General features: G+C 40.7%; 1 protein-coding gene across 1 annotated transcript in view; it reads left to right on the top strand.

The window, feature by feature from the left end:
• LOC126412709 (exosome complex component RRP45-like) overlaps positions 1–11,019 on the top strand; it is a 72,063-nt gene extending 61,044 nt beyond the window's left edge. The window contains exons 7-9 of the mRNA XM_050082426.1: positions 10,243–10,521; positions 10,606–10,693; positions 10,798–11,019. Coding sequence (XP_049938383.1) covers positions 10,243–10,521; positions 10,606–10,693; positions 10,798–10,870 — 440 coding nt within the window. The 3' untranslated portion in view covers positions 10,871–11,019. The remainder of the gene's footprint in view (positions 1–10,242; positions 10,522–10,605; positions 10,694–10,797) is intronic.
• Positions 11,020–23,631: the final 12,612 nt, after the last annotated feature.

The following is a 23,631-nucleotide window of genomic DNA, read 5'->3' as shown; positions in this document are numbered from 1 at the left end:
TACTCCGAGAGGAACCTAATTGGTATACAGTCTAGACAGGAAGATTTGCTTTGATTAAGTGATGTCAATTGATTCACTATTCTGAGGATATCTACTTCTAAGTTACTCATGTTGGCAGCTCTTCTTGATTTGAATTGTGGAATATATACTTCTACTAACAAAGAGATAGAGGGGCTGGCCAGTACTTACCTCAGCTCAGTACAGCCGATAGATACACAAAAAACAGAACTGAAAATTTACATTCCTAGCTTTCAGAACAAATGTTTCTTCATCAGGGAGGAGAGAGGGGAAAGAAAGGGAAGAAGGGAAAGTGGGTTCAGTTACTCACAACCCAGGTTATGAAGCAACAGGGAAAGGAAAACAGGGAGCGTAGCAAGGATGGTGGCATGGTTGTCAGAGGGAAGCCAAAGATATTCTGCTGTAAGTACTGTGCCAGCTTCAGACCAAAGAGGATGCATACAGAAGTAAAGAGGTATATAGTATAAAGATAAACACAACTATATAGGATGAAAGGATGCGTGAATGGCTAAAGAGGAAAGGGAAAGAGGAGAAGACTGAGGAGTAAATGGGAGTGAGGTTGTTTAACGTAGGTTCAGTCCAGGGGGATGGCGGGATGAAAGGATGTGTTGGAGTGCAAGTTCCCATCTCCGCAGTTCAGAGGGACTGGTGTTGGGTGGGAGAAGCCAAACGGCACATACGGTGTAGCAGGTTCCTAGGTCCCTAGAATTATGCTGGAGGGCATGCTCCGCTACTGGGTATTGGACATCTACTAGACGGACAGTTCGTCTGTGTCCGTTCATGCGCTCAGCCAGTTTAGTTGTTATCATACCAATGTAAAAGGCTGTGCAGTGCATGCATGTCAGCTGATAATTGACGTGTAGTTTCACACGTGGCCCTGCCTTGAATTGTGTATGTTTTACCAGTAGCAGGGCTGGAGTAGGTAGGTGGTTGTGGGGGGGATGCATGGGGCAGGTTTTGCAGCGGGGTCGGTTACAGTGGTAGGAACCGCTGGGTAGAGAAGGTAGTCTGGGAATATTGTAGGGTTTAACAAGGATGTTAAGGAGGTTAGGGGGGCGACGAAAGGCAGCTCTGGGTGGTGTGGGGAGAACTTTGTCAAGGGATGATCTCATTTCAGGGGTTGACTTGAGAAAGTCATATCCCTGGCGGAGTAATTTGTTTATGTATTCGAGGCCAGGATAATATTGGGTGACAAGAGGGATGCTTCTGTGTGGTCGGGGGGTAGGAACATTATTGTTGGATGGGGAGGAATGTATTGCTCGGGAGATCTGTTTGTGGACAAGGTCTGCAGGATAGTTGCGGGAGAGGAAAGCACTGGTCAGGTTATTGGTGCAATTGTTGAGGGATTCGTCACTGGAGCAGATACGTTTGCCACGAATACCTAGGCTGTAGGGAAGGGAGCGTTTGATGTGGAATGGATGGCAGCTATCAAAGTGAAGGTACTGTTGTTTGTTTGTGGGTTTGATATGGACAGAGGTGTGGATGTGAGCTTCAACAAGATGAAGGTCAACATCCAGGAAGGTGGCTTGGGTTTTGGAGAAGGACCAGGTGAAATTCAGATTCGAAAAGGAGTTGAGGTTATGGAGGAAATTAAGGAGTGTTTCTTCACCATGAGTCCAGACCACAAAGATGTCATCTATAAACCTATACCAGGCCAGGGGAAGCAGCTGTTGGGTCTTCAGTAAAGCATCCTCCATGCGGCCCATGAAGAGTATGACATAGGACGGAGCTATCCTAGTTCCCATAGCCATTCCCCTGATTTGTTTGTAGGTCTGGCCTTCAAAAGTGAAGTAATTATGGGTGAGGATGAAGTTGGTAAGTGTGATAAGGAACGAGGTTTTTGGAAGATCTTCGGGCGGGCGTTGGGAGAGGTAGTGCTCAAGGGCAGAGAGACCATGGGTATGTGGGATGTTTGTGTAAAGGGATGTAGCATCTATGGTGACAAGAAAGGTTTCAGGTGGGAGAGGAGTGGGAATGGATTTGAGGCGTTCTAGGAAGTGGTTTGTGTCTTTGATGTAGGATGGAGTCTGCGGGTGATAAGTTGGAGGTGTTGGTCTACCAGAGCTGAGATACGTTCTGTTGGGGCTTTGAAGCCTGCTACAATGGGACGGCCAGGATGGTTCTCTTTGTGGATTTTGGGTAATAGGTAGAAGGTAGGGGTACGTGGCTCAGGTGGAGTTAGTAAGTCTATGGAAGCTGTTGTGAGGCCTTGTGAGGGACCTTGGATTTTTAGGATTTTCTACAGCTCAGTCTGGATGGAGGGAATGGGATCCTGGGTAACAGTTTTGTAGGTTGAGGTGTCGGAGAGTTGACGCAGTCCTTCTGCCTCATACTCCACACGGTCAAGTACCACAGTTGTGGAGCCTTTATCCGCCGAGAGGATGACAATAGAGCGGTCTGTTTTCAGCTCCTTAATGGCTCGGGATTCAGCTGGGGTGATGATGGGGGTTGTCGGGATGTTCTTCAAGAAGGACTGGGAGGCAACACTGGATGTGAGGAATTCCTGAAATGTCTGCGAGGGATGGTTTTGGGGGAGGGGAGGAGGGTCCCTTTGAGAAGGCAGTCGGAACTGTTCTAGACAGGGTTCAACACTGGGTCTAGTATTTGGGGGCTGTGTTTGGGTAGTGAAGTGATATTTCCAGTTGAGGTTCCGGGTGAATGAGAGGAGATCTTTAACCAGTGCAGTGTGGTTGAATCTAGGCGTGGGGCTAAAGGTTAAGCCTTTTGATAGAACAGATGTCTCTGGAGGAGAGAGGGATCTGAATGAGAGGTTTAGAACTGAATTGGGACTGGTGATATGTGGCATTTGACTGTGGTTATAGTTGAGATTTGGTCTGTGTGGGGTATGTGCTGGGATGGGGAGACTGAGTAGGGTGGCTAGGCTAGGTTTGTTGGCTATGAGAGGGGTTTGTTGAAGGTTCTGTTGTGGTTGGTGTTTGTGAGGGATAGGGAGAGGGACCCCACTTCTTATGTGTTGCACTAGCACGGTGGATAGTTTTTTCAGGTGGTGTGTGGCATGGAACTCAAGTTTGCAGCTGTCTTCTAGGATGATGTTCCTGAGTGTGTTCTCCAAGCAAGGGTTTGAGGGGTGGAGGACTTTGAAGAGAGATAGGAGCTGTTGGGAGTGGTGGTTACATGAAGTAGTGTAGAGATTCAGGACAAGTTGGGTAAGGGCTAAGGATTGAAGGTTCTGGAAGTCCAGGAGAGACTGGTGGAAGGAGGAGTTGCACCCAGAGATGGGAACTTTTAAGGTAAGTCCTTTAGGGGTAATTCCAAAGGTTAAGCAGGACCGGAGGAAAAGTATGTGGGATTGCAGTTTGGCTACGGTGAATGCATGTTTCCGGAATGAATGTAAATAATGTGGTATAGGATTAGGGTACATAGTGGGTAACTGGTGGGTAGGGAAATTAAATAACTTAAGTTAAAATAGTAATCATAAGAAGGAATAAAACACGGAGGGAAGGACGAGAAAGAAAGAAATTGTGTTGGTAATGTTCAATACCAAAGGAAGACCACTAAATAAGAAAAATATGGAAAAAGTTGACCAGACCAAGCAAGTATGTCCAGATCAGGGGAAAAGACACACGTTGCTCAAAAACAGAGATAGCGAGTGGCGAAAAAAAGGAGATCGCGCGTGCCGCAAAAAAGATCGCGGGTAGTGCAGAAATGTCCCAAAAAAATTTTCCTGTGGCAGAGAAAGATAGCCAATGGCACAAAATTATCACCAGCAACACGAAATCGACGGAAATGGATGATACTGGTAGGTGTGGAAGAGATTGTTGGCAGTGCTTGTTGGCTGGAAAACAGCGAATAACGAACGTTAAAACTACGAAATGTTAAATAAATAAATCAATAAATAAAAAAAGAGAAGTGGACTATAAACGGAACAAGATAATAGGAGGAAAATGAAACTAGCACAGTTGGTGACGAAAATATTTATTTATGTATATATAAAACACTGAAGAAGAGAAAGTGTTTAGATGACAGATGTAAGTGATAGCTAACAAAAGGGACAAAACAATGAAGGATGTGGACCATATAGGTGATCTAAATGATTAACGGAAAATCTCATATAAAGATGTGAAACAAATACTAACAAAGAGATAGAGGGGCTGGCCAGTACTTACCTCAGCTAAGTACAGCCAATAGATACATCCCACATACCCATGGTCTCTCTGCCCTTGAGCACTATCTCTCCCAACGCCCACCTGAAGATCTTCCAAAAACCTCGTTCCTTATCACACTTACCAACTTCATCCTCACCCATAATTACTTCACTTTTGAAGGCCAGACCTACAAACAAATCAGGGGAACGGCTATGGGAACTAGGATGGCTCTGTCCTATGCCATACTCTTCATGGGCCGCATGGAGGAGGCTTTACTGAAGACCCAACAGCTGCTTCCCCTGGCCTGGTATAGGTTTATAGATGACATCTTTGTGGTCTGGACTCATGGTGAAGAAACACTCCTTAATTTCCTCCATAACCTCAACTCCTTTTCGAATCTGAATTTCACCTGGTCCTTCTCCAAAACCCAAGCCACCTTCCTGGATGTTGACCTTCATCTTGTTGAAGCTCACATCAACACCTCTGTCCATATCAAACCCACAAACAAACAACAGTACCTTCACTTTGATAGCTGCCATCCATTCCACATCAAACGCTCCCTTCCCTACAGCCTAGGTATTCGTGGCAAACGTATCTGCTCCAGTGACGAATCCCTCAACAATTGCACCAATAACCTGACCAGTGCTTTCCTCTCCCGCAACTATCCTGCAGATCTTGTCCACAAACAGATCTCCCGAGCAATACATTCCTCCCCGTCCAACAACAATGTTCCTACCCCCAGACCACACAGAAGCATCCCTCTTGTCACCCAATATTATCCTGGCCTCGAATACATAAACAAATTACTCCGCCAGGGATATGACTTTCTCAAGTCAACCCCTGAAATGAGATCATCCCTTGACAAAGTTCTCCCCACACCACCCAGAGTTGCCTTTCGTCGCCCCCCTAACCTCCTTAACATCCTTGTTAAACCCTACAATATTCCCAGACTACCTTCTCTACCCAGCGGTTCCTACCACTGTAACCGACCCCGCTGCAAAACCTGCCCCATGCATCCCCCCACGACCACCTACTCCAGCCCTGCTACTGGTAAAACATACACAATTCAAGGCAGGGCCACGTGTGAAACTACACATGTCATTTATCAGCTGACATGCCTGCACTGCACATCCTTTTACATTGGTATGACAACAACTAAACTGGCTGAGCGCGTGAACGGACACAGACGAACTGTCCGCCTAGGAGATGTCCAATACCCAGTAGCGGAGCATGCCCTCCAGCATAACTCTAGGGACCTAGGAACCTGCTACACCGTATGTGCCGTTTGGCTTCTCCCACCCAACACCAGTCCCTCTGAACTGCGGAGATGGGAACTTGCACTCCAACACATCCTTTCATCCCGCCATCCCCCTGGACTGAACCTACGTTAAACAACCTCACTCCCATTTACTCCTCAGTCTTCTCCTCTTTCTCTTTCCTCTTTAGCCATTCATGCATTTTTTCATCCTACATAGTTGTGTTTATCTTTATGCTATATACCTCTTTACTTCTGTATGCATCCTCTTTGGTTTGAAGCTGGTACAGTACTTACAGTAGAATATCTTTGGCTTCCCTCTGACAACCATGCCACCATCCTTGCTACCCTCCTTGTTTTCCTTTCCCTGTTGCTTCATAACCTGGGTTGTGAATAACTGAACCCACTTTCCCTTCTTCCCTTTCTTTCCCCTCTCTCCTCCCTGATGAAGGAACATTTGTTCTGAAAGCTAGGAATGTAAATTTTCGGTTCTGTTTTTTGTGTATCTATCGGCTGTACTGAGCTAAGTACTGGCCAGCCCCTCTATCTCTTTGTTAGTATTTGTTTCACATCTTTATATGAGATTTTCCATTAATCGTTGGAATATATACTTCATCTTATTTGATGGAGGAATTTCGGTAGGCCGTGTTTAGTATCTCTGCTTTAGCAACACTTTCATCGATAGTATTTCCATTCTATTGTGCAGAGAAAGCATTGATTGGGTCTTGCCTCTAGCATACGACCAGAATCTCTTTGGATTTTCTGCCAGGTTATATAAGCTATAATATCCTGAGCCAACCTAAAAGAAGGAAAATTTGTGGCTGTGCATCATTGTTATCGAGTTCCCTTTTCATAAAATAGTTATTTGAAAGTTGAGTGTGAAACATGATCTCAGATAAACATACTCCATAGAATGGTGTCACATAAGGTAGTGTGTTATGCGCCCTTCCCTTTGCCCTAAATAACATAACCAGGACAATAAAGAGCATTATGACAAGCTTGCTGTTTGCCACAATATTATGAAATATTGTTATTCCTACACTGTCACAGTGACAACTCATCAAAATTTCAACTTGTTCTTGTAGCGCTCTCCTTATATCTCCAAAACACAAGTTTTATTTTTTCCACTGGATAACATTTGTGTCAGTTACTGCCATTTGCGGTGGATATTTAATTTATCTCACTTGTGATTTGAGGACATCCTTCTCAGTTTCAGCGACTCTGAGGGTTCTGGACCTCATATACAAGGGAATCTCATCTGGGTATCACATTTGTACAACCATAGGTGAGAGCATTGATGGCCATCAATATTCTGGAGTGCCTCCATTAGAAAAGTTATAATGCTGACAGATCGAGCTTACTGCAATTTTACAGGACATTCATTCACTCTCAAGTGGACTAAGAGTGTAACACTTATGGATTGGAACAAACTTCTTATTTGAAAATATTAAATGAAGTGTATCATGATTCAAAGACTTCTTGATGGGGCTTATAGGACAAACTCCACCCTTTTGAGCTAACAATCTGGTGGCAGCATGGTACAGTGAAACATACATTTAGGGCCATGTCAGCTACAGAGTTTCCTACATTCAGTACCATTGCTCACCACCAATAACGTAACTAAGTAATCACCTACAACCCACATAGTTCATCTGGAAATATACATTGTTGTTAGGGATCCAAGGGAAGCATCATAGCCGCACGGGATTAGCGCTGCAGTCATGAACTGTGCGGCTGGTCCCGGCGAAGGTTCGTGTCCTCCCTCGGGCATGGGTGTGTGTGTTTGTCTTTAGGATAATTTAGGTTAAGTAGTGTGTAAGGTTAGGGACTGATGACCTTAGCAGTTAAGTCCCATAAGATTTCACACACATTTGAACATTTTTGAAGCATCATATGTTCAGTCTCAGCATAATAGACATGGGGGTCTCACACAGAAATGGAACAAGCTACTACCATGGTTGATCAGTATGCCCCATATAATTTTATTTTAAACATGTATACTGGCTGTTCAGTGGTTTACGCTGATGGCTCCAAGCAGTGGTCTTAATAGTCTGCCTTAAAGTACATTTATGAAGGTAATTTTTACTGTCTTTCTAGTTGAGTTGTATGTAGCCATTGCAGCTCTCAAGAAATTGTTTGTTGCACTAGCTGAGAAACCCAGAGTATCCTGGATATTTATTTATAACTGTGCACAAGATTTTGTATGCATGGAATTTATTTGTTACTTATAAAGCTTCTTTGTATACAGTGTTTGAAGTAATATGATTGGGGATGTGAATTACGAGCTTGTTTGCTTCACTAACACGAGAGAGCCACACAGAGCTGGGAATTCAAAAAGCACCTGACACTAAGGTCCATGCCTGCAACACAGCATCTGGCATTGTGTTTTGGATATGGTTATGACATAACATAATCTCACTGGAAATTGTACACGTTTAAAGTGAAATGGTAAATTGGTAGGAATAATCAGGATTTATGGTGTAAAAACTCGTTCACATGTCCCACTTGCTATCAAAATTTCAACTCGTATGATGTGACATTGGAGAGAAGTAACTTTAAACCTCTGTGAGTGAAAGGTTCTGAGGAGAGAGATAATGCATGACATTCTGGATCAGAGTTAAGTCACGCCTTGGTTTTGCAAGGAATTTCCATTGGTTTCCTGAGACCACACAGTCCTCAGTCTTTTAGCTGTTCCAGTGTATTGACGCAGTGGTTATCACACTGGACTCACATTCGGGAGGACGACGGTTCCATCCCGTCTCCAGCCATCCTGATTTAGGTTTTCCGTGATTTCCCTAAATCGTTTCAGGCAAATGCCGGGATGGTTCCTTTCAAAGGGCACGGCCGATTTCCTTCCCCATCTTCCCTAACCCGAGCTAGCGCTCCGTCTCTAATGACCTCGTTGTCGACGGGACGTTAAACAACACTAACCTAACCTAACCTAACCAGTGTATTGAAGAGACTTGACCATTTCTAGGCATTTTTAATCATAAACAAAACAAAATCAAAATGTAATGAGTAAGCACCCAAATCACAAAGCAAACTTGAGAAATATGTTTTTCCTAGAAAGAATATAAATGAAACCTATCGAAAGAAGCAACACTAAATCTCTGTGTCCTGGACAAGTAAATTCACTGTTAGTTTGTTTTTATGATTGCTGCATGTAATTCTGTCACTGATGCAAACTTCCAAAAATACATGTCACTGAGTTTAAAGAAACTAACAGTGCCATATATATTGGTTTTTTTGGTGTACTTCAGAACTGACAGCACCATCTATTGGTTCTTTGATGTACAATGCCATGATAACTAAACATCTGAACCACCAAGGTGAGCAGATGATTATAGATAAGACTTTTAAGTTATGATATCTTTTTCTAATGTTCCAGGCTGCACTCAAGTTACCTGTGAAAACTCCATGGAATTTTGTGTAGTTCTTTCAGAGATTAGCATGTTCAAGCAGAGACACAATGGTTTTAAAGTTTTATTATCAGTGTGGATTGCAGACAAATTTCTCATCTGATTCTCTGTTCCTCTTCTGAACATCTGGTGAATGTACCCAATAGAAAAACTTCGTCAGCCTTTTCTCCCTTCAAAACCACAGTGGAAAGCTATTCTGTGAAGTATAGCAATCTATGATAATTGGATGGCAAGTGCAGTAGCTGAAGAGATTTCGGAGAAAAGTACAGTGGCTGTAGGTGCCTTCCCCTTACATGAATGTGTTCGTGAAATGGTCAGTCATTGAGAAGTGGGAAAGAGAGTGGCTGAAAATGTGGAGAATAGACTCCATATTCCCAAACCAACCACTCAGTCATAGTGTACCTCCAGCCAGTCGCTTGGGCAGAATGAGGGGATTCTAGCTCATCTCTGTATAGGCATTGTTCATAAACCGGTAACTTCCTACTGCATGTAGAAGAGTCAGTATAGTATTATTTCTGTGACACCAGCATACCAGTACACCACGATTTGGCAGTGTGTGGTCCGTGTGTTGAGCAGTGGGCATCAAGGCAAAGCTAGCAGTACATCTTGATTTAGGCATTGGCACTGTCATTGGTGGTAAGTTCCTATAGGACCAAACTGCTGAGGTCATCGGTCCCTAGACACTGTCAGTAAAATTTTGTGAGGCCAGCTCTAATCTCTAAATGCTGAAGAGAGAGATATGAGTTTTCTAAACTGGTTGCTACAACTTATGCAGTATCTGTTGTATTAATTTCTATCCATAGTGCATTTCAATTTCTTAATGATGTAAACTTATTTTTTTACTTCACTGTCTTTGCCTGCTCCTGAACAATTAGAGATTATCAAATTTAGAAGAATGCTATTTACAACAAGATTGAGTGCTCTAAAACCAACTGCTACGATCCAGTTGCTGAGAGTTCCTCAGTGCAGCACAGACTTTTGTGTTCTTTTAATATCTGGTTCGCTTCCTTATTTAGCAGTTCAGCAGCTGATGGTTGGTATGGTTGCAAAAACCACCGTACTTAATAACTATCAGATTTCATATGTCTTAAGCTCTAGATTTGTTGGTGCTAGAGGTACGCTCGTGTCTCAGGTACGGTTCTGCAAGACATTTATGAGATATCCAGCTACCAGTTTCACATCCTTTGGCGCATTCTCTTTGAAGAGTGTCACTGAATAGTGATAGACTATTTCTCAAAACTAAAAATTATAAACAAAGATGATGAGAACTTGTGGAGGAATAAGAACATTGTATGTGGTACGACTGATGATGTTTTCTAATTATGCAAAGTGACATAATAAACTATATAAGCCATGACATATTAAAAAGGACACACAGCAAATTTTTAATTTCTTTGAAATTGTAATGTACAAAGACTTAATTATGTTTGTACCTTATGTGCAGGTGAAGTGGAAAATACTAAGGACGAAAAAGTAATTTTCTTGGGTAATGGCACAGCTGAACTGGTGGAAGTCAAAGAAGAAAAAAGACAAAACAATGTAAAGACAGAGGTTGAGGAAGTGGGAACAGGAGGACCGAGCAAGTGGGAGGTGTCCAGCAGCAGCAGTATTGAAGAAGTTAGCATTAACAGTGATCAGTCACATGAGAAAGATGATTCACCAGACATTGAGGTAGTCAAGGAAGTGAGCTTTGAGGAGAGGCTGAAAATAGTTGATAGCATTGGTATGTCATTTCCACATTTATTGTATCTCTATTACACCTGTTTACCAATCAGTTCTGAAGAGTCCCATTTTCACTTTTTGTTAGAACTGAGTGGCGACAGTGAAGAGGAGGAAACTAGTGTTCTACACGCAGATGACATTAATGAAGTTATGGAAGTGGGAAAGAGTTCACGGTAATTATTTCTCTAATTATTTGTGTGTGTGTGTGTGTGTGTGTGTGTGTGTGTGTGTGTGTGTTGCACAACACTCATAGCTTATCCATTGTTTCTGGTTCCAGGAAAGCAGTAAAGGATGAAGAAGTAGAAGAAAAAGAAGCACCTAGCAGAGGATGGTACAAACCAAAGTGGTAGCAAATATATCTTTCCTACAAAAAAGTGTCATACAATGTACAAAATGTGAAATTTTTTATTGTAATGTTGACTGTTTTGTCTGAGATATGTTTCATCTTCATTGTTATAAAGATTTTTGGGAGATACAAACTTTTATTGTGTAATAGCCAGCCTTGCACATTATTACTTGCTAACTGAGAGATAGTTTTGTAGCATTTAAAATACAATGTTGTCCTCTTCCTGCATGTAAATGCCATTTTCAAAGATATTGCTTCAGCATGTCTAATTTTTGACACTGTAAGTAATTCTTAGATTGATACTTACACAGCAGTAGGTACACTTCAGGTAAGTGAAAGAAATTGTTTCAATCTTTGCTAGTGCACACTTTTCACATGCCAACAGGGGATGTGCACTTTACAGTCATACTGACAATGCAACATAGTTTATGTGCTAATGCAGTCGCAGCATCATATTAAAGGCATTACATGAAATAAAGTGTAACATCAGTTGAAAGATTCTGAAGATGTGGGTAAAGTGTAGAAGACAGTCATCCAGGATTTAAATATGACTTCAAGCTCTGAAAGAACTGACATTTTTGCCTTCAGTGAACATTGAACAATCTCACATCCAACACCTTTACCAGTTGCATTCAAGACTGTTTGCTGCTTCCCATTAAATGACCATCATAAGATTGTAATGATGGGAGAAAAATAGAGACAAAAGTAAAATAAATAATAAAGTACAAATTCACAGGATTTATTCAAGCACACACAGCAAGTGCAATTAACAGGTAGCCATTTCAAGTACACACCAGCAAAGAGATTAAATAGATGACTACAATTCTTGTGGCTGCAAATGTATATCCAGCAAAGTGTGGCATTTCTACTCTTGACGTGACAGTTTCTATCTTAAGCTATCTTTTCACTCAGTCAGTGACACAGGTGTATTTCATGAAAGACTAAGTATGCACTAGTAGAGCTTATTTATAAAATTGAAGCAAAGCACGTAATGCCTAATTACAAACTATTCTCAGTACATCCCGTTATTTAAATCTTTTGAGAACAAAATTTGTGATAGATTACTGACCTCTTTCCTCCCAGTAACTTTGCAATGACTTCATTTTTCCCTATTAAGTGTGCTCTGCAGAGGAAGCAAATTTATAAAATTTTACTTGGCTATCTGAGGTATTGTGGTATTAATGTCACAACAATTGCATGGGTGGAGATGTCCATCCAAACTTCACAAGCAACCTTTCATTTTATTTATTTATTTATTTACACATCAAGTTCTGCAGGACCAAATTGAGGAGCAAATCTCCAAGGTCATGGAACATGTCAGTACATGAAATTACAACATAAAAGTAATAACAGATAAAAATAAAATATTTATGAACCTGAAAAAAATCAGTCCATAAGTTTAAGTAAACACAATCAACAATACAACAAGAGTCAGCTTTAAGTTTTCAAGGAACTCCTTGATAGAATAGGAGTGACCCATGGGGAAACTCTTCAGTTTTGATTTGAAAGTGTGTGGATTACTGCTAAGATTTTTGAATTTGAGTGGCAGCTTATTAAAAATGGCTGCATTAGTATACTGCTCACCTTTCTGCACAAGGGTAAGGAAGTCCGGTCCAAATGCAGGTTTGATTTCTGCTGAGTATTAGCTGAGTGAAAGTTGCTTATTCTTGGGAATAAGCTAATATTGTTAACAAGAAATGACTGTAAGGAATATATACATTTGAGAGGCCAATGTCAAAATACCCAGACTCGTGAACAGGGGTCAATAAGAGGTTTGTGAATTTACACCATTTATTGCCTTAACAACCCATTTTTGAGCCAAAAGTATCCTTTTAGAATGGGAAGAGTTACCCCAAAATATAATACCATATGACATAAGTGAATGAAAATAAGCAACATATACTAATTTTCATGTCGAACGATCACTTGCTTCAGATACCTTTTGAACAGTAAAAATGGCAGTATTGTCTTTGAACAAGATCCTGAATGTGGGCTTTCCATGAGAGCTTACTATCTATCTGAACACCTAGAAATTTGAACTGTTCAGCCGGCCGTGCGGTTCTAGGCGCTTCAGTTTGGAACCGCATGACTGCTACGGTCGCAGGTTCGAATCCTGCCTCGGGCACGGATGAATGTGATGTCCTTAGGTTAGTTAGGTTTAAGTAGTTCTAAGTTCTAGGGGACTGATGACCATAGATGTTAAGTCCCATAGTGCTCAGAGCCATTTGAACCATTGAACCATTTTTATTTTTATTTTAACTGTTCAGCTTCACTAATCATATGCCCATTCTGTGAAATTAAAATGTCAGGTTTTGTTGAATTGTGTGTTAAAAACTGTGTCTTCCTGTGATTTAGCATTAGTTTATTTCCTACAAGCCATGAACTCAGGTCATGAACAGCACTATTTGAAACTGAGCCAATGTTGCACACTACATTCTTTACTACCAAGCAAACAGAAATATTTTAGAGTTACCCGTAATCTAGAGGGCATATCACTTATATAAGTAAGGAACAGGAGTGGCCCCAACACTGATCCCTGTGGCACCCCCCACTTGACCGTACCCCACTCAGACCCCACATTACAGCCACTCTCAACATTGTGAATAATGACCTTTTGCTGTCTGTTGCTAAAGTAAGAGGTGAACCAATTGTGAGCTACTATCCGTATTCCGTAATGGTCCAACTTCTGGAGCAATATTGTGTGATCAACACAATCAAACGCCTTATTTAAATCAAAAAATATGCCTAGCGTTCGAAACCTTTTGTTTAACCCATCCAGTATCTCACAGAGAAAAGAGAATATAGCATTTTCAGTTGTTAAACAACTTCTAAAGCCGAACTGTACATTTGATAGCACATCATGTGATAGAAAATGATCAATTATCCTTACATACACAGCCTTTTCAATGACCTTCGCAAATAATGTTGGCATATAAATAGGTCTAAAATTGTCTACATTATCCCTTTCTCCCTTCTTATAAAGTGGCTTTACAACTGAGTACTTCAATCATTCAGGAAACTGACCATTCCTAAAGGAAAAATTACAGATATGGCTAAATACAGGGCTAACATGTGCAGCACAGTACTTTAATATTCTACCAGGCACTCCAACATATCCACGAGAGTCCTTAGTTTTCAGTGATTTCATTATTGGCTCGATCTCCCTCTTATCTGTATCACAGAGGAGTATTTATCAATACTGGAAAGGCATTTTCCAAGAAAGTTATATGATTCCCTGTGGAAACTAAATTTTTATTTAATTCACCAGCAATGCTCGGAAAAGATTGCTAAATACTGTAAATGTATCTGATTTATCAGTAACAGAAATATTTTTACTACGAACTGACTTTATATCGTCGACCTTGTGCTGGTGACCAACACTTCCTTCACAACTGACCATATGGTTTTAATTTTATCCTGTGAATTAGCTACTCTTATTGCATACCACATACTCTTTGCCTTCCTAATAACATTTTTAAGCACCTTACAATACTGTTTGTAATGGGCTACTGTAACTTGAATGTGACTACTTCTAACATTTTGATATAATTCCCGCTTTGTTCTACAAAATATCCTTATCCTACTAGTTAGCCACAGGGGCTGCCTATTATTGTTTGTACCCCGTTTAGAACGTTCTAATGGAAAGCAGCTCTCAAAGAGCACGAGAAATATGTTAAGGAAAGCATTATATTTGTCATCTATGTTATCGGCACTATAAATATCCTGCCGCTCTTGTACCTAGATAAGGTTTAGAAAACTGTCTATTGCTGTTGGATTAACTTTCCCACATAGTTTGTGATTAAATGTGACATTTGTTTGAGTACAGAAGCCTTTTAGTGTTAAAATTTGTGCATCGTGGTCTGAAAGGGCATTCACCCTTTTACTATCAGAATACCCATCTATTAATGAAGAATGAATAAAAATATTGTCTATGGCTGTGCTGCTGTTCCGTTGCACCCTAGTTGGAAAAACCGTCTGCATCAGATCATATGAATTTAGGAGATCTACCAACCTTTTTCTTGCACCATCATATACAAAATTTATATTGAAGTCACCACATATAACTAATTTCTGGTACTTCCTACAAAGTGAATCAAGAGCCCTCTCTAGCTTGAGCAGAAATGCTGTGGAGTCAGAGTTAGGGGACCTAGAAGTTTAGTTTCACTAAATTCAACTGTCCCTGCACAACATTCAAATATCTGTTCAGTGCAGTGCCGTGATACGCCTGTGGACTCAACGGAATTTATATTATATTCATGAGTAGTGTGACACACCTCTGTATGAGCTCAAATTTTTGTCATTTTTCCCATTATTGACATTTCACTAGATGACTTGCGAGGAAGCAATATGTTGCCCTTCTTTAGGATTTCTCTGTGGATGAAATATTCAGTTGTTTTTAATGATTTCCCTGTAGATGGAATATCTTATCACTTTGTTGTTGAGTGAATTTCTGGGGCATATTTATTTCACTGTCCGAGATTTCAACTGATAACCTTCCAGCCATTGTCAGAGTGAGTCAGTGATTGTACTGTAAGTATGAAAATGAACCTACTTTTCTAACAGATTGCAAAAACACATTTAATGTGCATGAGTCACAATTGCAGATTGGATATACAAATGTTTAATATGATATTAGTAAAATGCAGAAGCATCGCAGGTAAGATCTTATAACTCGTAGTTAGTAACACTTATTGAAGTTTACAATGCTCATATAGTTTTAGGAACACATAATTGGTTGGAATCCGAAGTGAAAAGTTAAGAGTGGAATATTTATCATAAGAATTGGTTAGTTGACAATGGTGGTGGCATATTTACTGCAGTAAAGAATAACACCTTGTGACGTTATCATGGATTCCAGATGTGAATTAATCTGTGTAAAGTTAAGCATCAAAGGTCAGTCAAAAATGGTAATCAGATGTTTTTATAGACTGCCGGGGTTGGAAGCTGTACTTGTAGAGTGCTTCAGACAGAACATGTAGAATATCGTTAATAATTCTCCTGATCATACTGTTGTTAATAGAGGGTGAATTCAGCTTGCCAGGTGTAGATTGGAAGAATCTTAGTAGCAAAACTTGTGCCAAGGACAGTGATTCATGTGGCATTATTCTGAATGTGTTGTCCAAAAATTACTTTGAGCAGATAATTAGAGAACCAACTCATGAAGGTAATTTCTTAGACCACCTGGCAGGAAACAGGCCTTAACTTATCGAATCTATTAATACGGAGGAAGGTATCAGTGATCATAAGATTTTGATAGCAACAATGACCACAGGTTTTACAAGAAACGTTAGGAAAGGTAGAAAAATATTTTTATTAACAAGAATGGTGGGACGCAAATTGAATAGTATTTTAGTAGTCAGCATCAAATACTCGGTGCTGATGATGAAGATGTGGAGCACAAATAAAAAAATTCAAAAGCATCATTCAGTACGCCTTAGATGAGTATGTTCCGTGCAAAGTCCTAAGGGATGGGAAGGACCCACTGTGGTTCAACAATTGTGTTAGAAAACTGCCACGCAGACAGAGAGAGCTTCATTACAGATTCAGGAGAAGTCACAACCTAGATGCCAAACAAAAGCTGAATGAAGCGAAAATGAGCATTTAATGAGAGAAGCTGTCAATTACTTTGGAAGTAAAATGTTCTCAACTGAGCTGAGTAAAAACACTAAGAGGCTTTGGTCTTACACAAAATCAGTAAAGGGTTCAAAATCGCATAGTCATTCATCAGTGATCATAGTGGCACCGAACCGGAAGAACAAAGAGGATTCTGCATACAAATTTTGCTCTCTTCCTCCATGAGATCCGTAATACTATAGACAGTGCTGCCCAGGTTGGTGCCATGTTCCTTGACTTCAGGAAGGCATTTGATACTGTCCTGCACTGCTGCTTAGTGAAAAAATATGAGATTACTGAATGTTGTTGCTGTTGTTGTTGTTGTCTTCAGTCCTGAGACTGGTTTGATGCAGCTCTCCATGCTACTCTATCCTGTGCAAGCTTCTTCAAGCCAGTACTTACTGCAACCTACATCCTTCTGAATCTGCTTAGTGTATTCATCTCTTGGTCTCCCTCTACGATATTTGCCCTCCAATGCTAAATTTGTGATCCCTTGATGCCTCAGAACATGTCCTACCAACCGGTCCCTTCTTCTAGTCAAGTTGTGCCACAAACTCCTCTTCTCCCCAATTCTATTCAGTACCTCCTCATTAGTTATGTGATCTACCCATCTAATTTTCAGCATTCTTCTGTAGCACCACATTTTGAAAGCTTCTATTCTCTTCTTGTCCAAACTATTTATTGTCCATGTTTCACTTCCATACATGGCTACACTCCATACAAATACTTTCAGAAACGACTTCCTGACACTTAAACCTATACTCAATGTTAACAAATTTCTCTTCTTCAGAAACGCTTTCCTTCCCATTGCCAGTCTACATTTTATATCCTCTCTACTTCGACCATCATCAGTTATTTTGCTGCCCAAATAGGAAAACTCCTTTACTACTTTTAAGTGTCTCATTTCCTAATCTAATTCCCTCAGCATCATCTGACTTAATTCGACTACATTCCATTATCCTCGTTTTGCTTTTGTTGATGTTCATCTTATATCCTCCTTTCAAGACACTGTCCATTCCGTTCAACAGCTCTTCCAAGTCCTTTGCTGTCTCTGACAGAATTACAATGTCATTCGCGAACCTCAACCTTTTTATTTTTTCTCCATGGACTTTAATACCTACTCCGAATTTTTCTTTTGTTTCCTTTACTGCTTGCTCAATATACAGATTGAATAACATCGGGGACAGGCTACAACCCTGTCTCACTCCCTTCCCAACCACTGCTTCCCTTTCATGCCACTCTATTCTTATAACTGCCATCTGGTTTCTGTACAAATTGTAAATAGCTTTTCGCTCCCTGTATTTTACCCCTGCCACCTTCAGAATTTGAAAGAGAGTATTCCATTCAACATTGTCAAAAGCTTTCTCTAAGTCTACAAATGCCAGAAATGTAGGTTACCCTTTCCTTAATCTAGCTCCTAAGATAAGTCGTAGGGTCAGTATTGCCTCACGTGTTGCAACATTTCTGCGGAATCCAAACTGATCTTCACCGAGGTCGGCTTCTACCAGTTTTTCCATTCATCTGTAAAGAATTTGCGTTAGTATTTTGCAGCTGTGACTTATTAAACTGATAGTTTGGTAATTTTCACATCTGTCAACACCTGCTTTCTTTGGGATTGGAATTATTATATTCTTCTTGAAGTCTGAGGGTATTTCGCCTGTCTTGAACATCTTGCCCACCAGATGGTAGAGTTTTGTCAGGACTGGCTCTCCCAAGGCCGTCAATGTTTCTAATGGAATGTTGTATACTCCCGGGGCCTTGTTTTGACTCAGGTCTTTCAGTGCTGTGTCAAACTCTTCACACAGTATCGTATCTCCCATTTCATCTTCATCTACATCCTCTTCCATTTCCATAATATTGTCTTCAAGTATATCGCCCTTGTATAAACCCTCTATATACTCCTTCCACCTTTCTGCTTTCCCTTCTTTGCTTAGAACTGGGTTTCCATCTGAGCTCTTGATATTCATACAAGTGGCTCTCTTTTCTCCAAAGGTCTCTTTAATTTTCCTGTAGGCAGTATCTATCTTACCCCTAGTGAGATAAGCCTCTACATCCTTACATTTGTCCTCTAGCCATCCCTGCTTAGCCATTTTGCACTTCCTGTCGATCTCATTTTTGAGACGTTTGTATTCCTTTTTGCCTGCTTCATTTACTGTGTTTTTATATTTTCTCCTTTCATCAATTAAATTCAATATTTCTTCTGTTACCCAAGGATTTTTACTAGCCCTCGTCTTTTTACCTACTTGATCCTCTGCTGCCTTCACTACTTCATCCCTCAGAGCTACCCATTCTTCTTCTACTGTATTTCTTTCCCCCATTCCTGTCAATCGTTCCCTTATGTTCTCCCTGAAACTCTGTATGACCTTTGGTTTATGTGGTCAGAATCCACATCTGCCCCTGGAAATGTCTTACAGTTTAAAACCTGGTTCCTAAATCTCTGTCTTACCATTATATAATCTATGTGATACCTTCTAGTATCTCCAGGATTCTTCCATGTATACAACCTTCTTTTATGATTCTTGAACCAAGTGTTAGCTATGATTAAGTTATGCTCTGTGCAGAATTCTACCAGACGGCTTCCTCTTTCATTTCTCTCCCCCAATACATATTCACCCACTATGTTTCCTTCTCTCCCTTTTCCTACTCTCGAATTGTAGTCACCCATGACTATTTAATTTTCGTCTCCCTTCACTACCTGAATAATTTCTTTTACCTCATCATACATTCAGAAAAGATTGTAACAACTGCAGAGGTATCTCTTTAATCAGCGTTGTGGGTAAAATCTTCTCAGGTATTGTTGAAAGGAAAGTGCGAGTATTAGTTGAGGACCAATTGGATGAAAATCAGTGTGGGTTTAGGCCTCTTAGAGGTTGTCAGGACCAGATCTTTAGCTTACGGCAAATAATGGAAAAGTGTTATGAGTGGAACAGGGAATTGTATCTATGCTTTATAGATCTAGAAAAGGCATATGACCGGGTTCCTAGGAGGAAGTTATTGTCTGTTATACAAGATTATGGAATAGGAGGCAAACTTTTGCAAGCAATTAAAGGTCTTTACATGGATAGTCAGGCAGCAGTTAGAGTTGACGGTAAATTGAGTTCATGGTTCAGAGTAGTTTCAGGGGTAAGAAAAGACTGCAACCTGTCTCCACTGTTGTTCATAGTATTTATGGATCATTTGTTGAAAACAATAGACTGGCTGGGTGAGATTAAGATATGTGTACACAAAATAAGCAATCTTGCATATGCGGATGACTTAGTTGTGATGGCAGATTCGATTGAAAGTTTGCGAAGTAATATTACAGAGCTAGATCAGAAATGTTAGGACTATGGCATGAAGATTAGCATCTCCAAAACGAAAGTAATGTCAGTGGGAAAGAAATATAAACGGATTGAGTGCCAAATAGGAGGAACAAAGTTAGAAGAGGTGGACGGATTCAAGTACTTAGGATGCATATTCTCACAGAATGGCAACATAGTGAAAGAACTGGAAGCGAGGTGTAGCAAAGCTAATGCAGTGAGCACTCAGCTACGATCTACTCTCTTCTGCAAGAAGGAAGTCAGTACCAAGACTAAGTTATCTGTGCACCATTCAATCTTTCGACCAACTTTGTTGTATGGGAGCGAAAGCTGGGTGGATTCAGGTTACCTTATCAACAAGGTTGAGGTTACGGATATGAAAGTAGCTAGGATGATTGCAGGTACTAGTAGATGGGAACAATGGCAGGAGGGTGTCCACAATGAGGAAATCAAAGAAAAACTGGGAATGAACTCTATAGATGTAGCAGTCAGGGCGAACAGGCTTAGATGGTGGGGTCATGTTACACACATGGGAGAAACAAGGTTACCCAAGAGACTCATGGATTCAGCAGTAGAGGGTAGGAGGAGTCGGGGCAGACCGAGGAGAAGATACCTGGATTCGGTTAAGAATGATTTTGAAGTAATAGGTTTAACATCAGAAGAGGCACCAATGTTAGCACTGAATAGGGGATCATGGAGGAACTGTATAAGGGGGGCTATGCTCCAGACTGAACGCTGAAAGGCATAATCAGTCTTAAATGATGATGATGATGATACATTTCATCAATTTCTTCATCATCTGCAGAGCTAATTGGCATATAAACTTGTACTAGTGTAGTAGGCATGGGCTTCGCATCTATCTTGGCCACAATAATGTGTTCACTATGCTGTTGGTAGTAGCTTACCCGCACTCCTATTTTTTTATTCATTATTAAACCTACTCCTGCATTACCCCTATTTGATTTTGTATTTATAACCCTGTATTCACCTGACGAAAAGTCTTGTTCCTCCTGCCACCGAACTTCACTAATTCCCACTATATCTAAATTCAACCTATCCATTTCCCTTTTTAAATTTTCTAACCTACCTGCCCGATTAAGGAATCTGACATTCCACGCTCCGATCCGTAGAACGCCAGTTTTCTTTCTCCTGATAACGACTGAATATCAGACCAGATTTGCAGTTGGATTGAAGACCTCCTTGCAGACAGAACTCAACGCGTGACTCTTAATGGAACAAAATCAGCAGATGTCAAACTGATTTCTGGAGTAATCGAAGGAAGTGTGATAGGATCATTACTGTTACCAATGTATGTAAATGATGTAGTAGAAAGTGTTGGAAGCTCCTTAAGACTGTTCACAGATGAAGCGGTTGTCTGTAGAAAATAGCAATGCCAGAAGACAGTTTTGATTTGTAGAACATGTCCAGAGCGACCTTAAAGGGAATGATCACATAAAACAAATAGCAGGAAAAACGGATGCCAGATTGAGACTCATAGGAAGAATCTCAAGGAAATGTAGCTGATCCACAAAGGAAGTCGCTTCCAAGGCACTTGTTTGGCCTATTGTTGAGTACAGATCGAGAGAGAGAGAGAGACAGAGACAGGTAGGCTCCATCAAAGAGCATGTATTGTCTTGGGTTTGTTTAATCGGTTCAAGGGGTTTACAGAGATGCTCTACAAACTCTGGTGGCAGACTTACAAGAGAAGCGTTGTGCATTACAGAGAGACATACTACTGAAATTTCAAGAGATCATTTTCCTGAAAAAGTAAGACAACATATTCCTTCTTCTCACATACATCACGCAAAAAGTCCACAATCAGAAAATTCAAGAAATGAGAGCTAGTACAGAGGCTTACCAACGATCATTCCTCCTATGCACCACACACAAGTGAAACAGGGTAGGGGGCTCAGTTGGTCGTATCAGAAATACCCTCTGCCACACACTGTTAGGTGGATTATGGACTATGATGTAGATTTAAATGTACTTCCTTCACAGCTCTCCTAATATGTCTTACCAACAGATATAAGTGTTAGCCAATGCGCTATTGAGCCAGTATGGTGTGTCTCTCCTGTTGGAACTACAGAAAATCTTCCCGCAAAGTTCGTACAAGCACAGGGGGGTGGACATGTTGGTCATTGAGAGAGAGACAGACAATGGAGTCCTTCATGAAAATAACTGGCAGACCATTAAGGAGATGTAGAGTACAATTGGTATGTTTGCCATTGGAAAGGGTGGGGGGTGAGGGGTGAGGGGGTGGCTGGCTGGATGGATAGGGATGAGGAAGGAAATCTATTGTGTGCTTTTCAAAGCAACAATCCTGGCATTTGCCTTAAACAATATAGGGGAACCATGGAAAGCATGAATATGAATGGTTGAATGGGGAATCTTCATATTGAATGCAAAGGTGGACTAGACGTTGATGGTGACAGCATATTTATTGCTGTAAAGATTCTGAATATGAAATAATCTGTATGAAGGTAAGTGTTAAAGGGGGTAAAACACGATGTGTTGAATAGAAAATCAACTAAAATTGTGTGACAGAGAAAAGCAACTGGACGTGATGGGTTAGCTTTACGATTTTGTACAAAATTATGCTTAAGCACTCGGTCCCCTACCAGCAGCAGTTTTAACAGTTCATTAAACAGCAGATTCCAAGAAGGGACATTAGACAGACCCATGTAGCTATGGGCCTATTGTGGTGATGTAAATTTTTTGTGTTGCAGATTCCATACTAAGATGGGAGGGAAGCAGCTCAGCTGTGATTATTGACTTCCGTTTATTCATTTTGCTTGCCCAGCCATTGATGCAATTGATTTTGGGATACTTGAATAGTAGAATTGAGCATCTTCTAGAGAATGCCAGTGATTTAATTCACAATCCCACATGTGTCACAAAAGTATGGCAGCAAATGTCCAGTAAACCAACCAGCAAGCTTGAGGCCATGACAGGGATTGCGTTTGTGGGGTCTGTTACTGGTGGCCTCTGAAAGTGTCTGAGGATGGGATTTAAGAAGCCTGAAATAAGTTGCGTTTGAGTTAAGTTTCACAGATCACAGCTGTGTGGATAAGTGAATTGAGGAAATGTAGTATTGTATATCACTTTTAATGCTTGTGAATTTTGAACTATTTGGAAAATGAAAATCTCCTCTAATAGAATCAACATAGATTCTGCAAGCAGTGATCTTGTGAAACTCGACTCGCTCTTTTTTTTCCCCCATGAGATCCCAAATAGATAGTGGCACCCAGGTTGTGGCTGTGTTCCTTGACTTCCAACAATCATTCAAGACAGGTCCATACTGTCTCCTAATGAACAAAATGCAAGGCCACTGATTATTGGATTTAATGTCCCTGTCTGTGGATATGATCAATAGTGGATCAGAGGCACTACAGCTATCATCTGCAAGGTGCCAGAGATGTAATCATAGTGTCATGTGGGTAAGGCTGATGGCAGCTTAAATCTAAATGAGCAGCTGTGAGCCAGTCTTTTATGTAGTCCAATTCACAAACGATGGCAGTTTGCCCAGATTGATGCCAGTTCCAAGTGACAGATGTGGTACACACGTACTCCCTTGGAGAAAGCATATATCCTGCAAATTACGTCTCTCGCTTGCTGATGTAGAATTTTTTGCTTACCACCACTATCAATGATAACTTGCAACAAATGGTATAGAAATACACTATGTGATCAAAAATATCTGGACACATGGCTGAAAATGACTTACAAGTTCATGGTGCCCTCCATCAGTAATTCTGGAATTCAATATGGAGTTGGCCCACCCTCAGCCTTTATGACAGCTTCCACTCTTGTGGACATACGTTCAATCAGGTGCTGGATGTTTTCTTGGGGAATG

The sequence above is a fragment of the Schistocerca serialis genome, chromosome 7 (assembly GCF_023864345.2).
Source record: "Schistocerca serialis cubense isolate TAMUIC-IGC-003099 chromosome 7, iqSchSeri2.2, whole genome shotgun sequence".
NCBI lineage: Eukaryota > Metazoa > Arthropoda > Insecta > Orthoptera > Acrididae > Schistocerca > Schistocerca serialis.
Note: the sequence above shows the minus strand (reverse complement) of the source record. Positions and strands in the feature narration are given on the sequence as shown.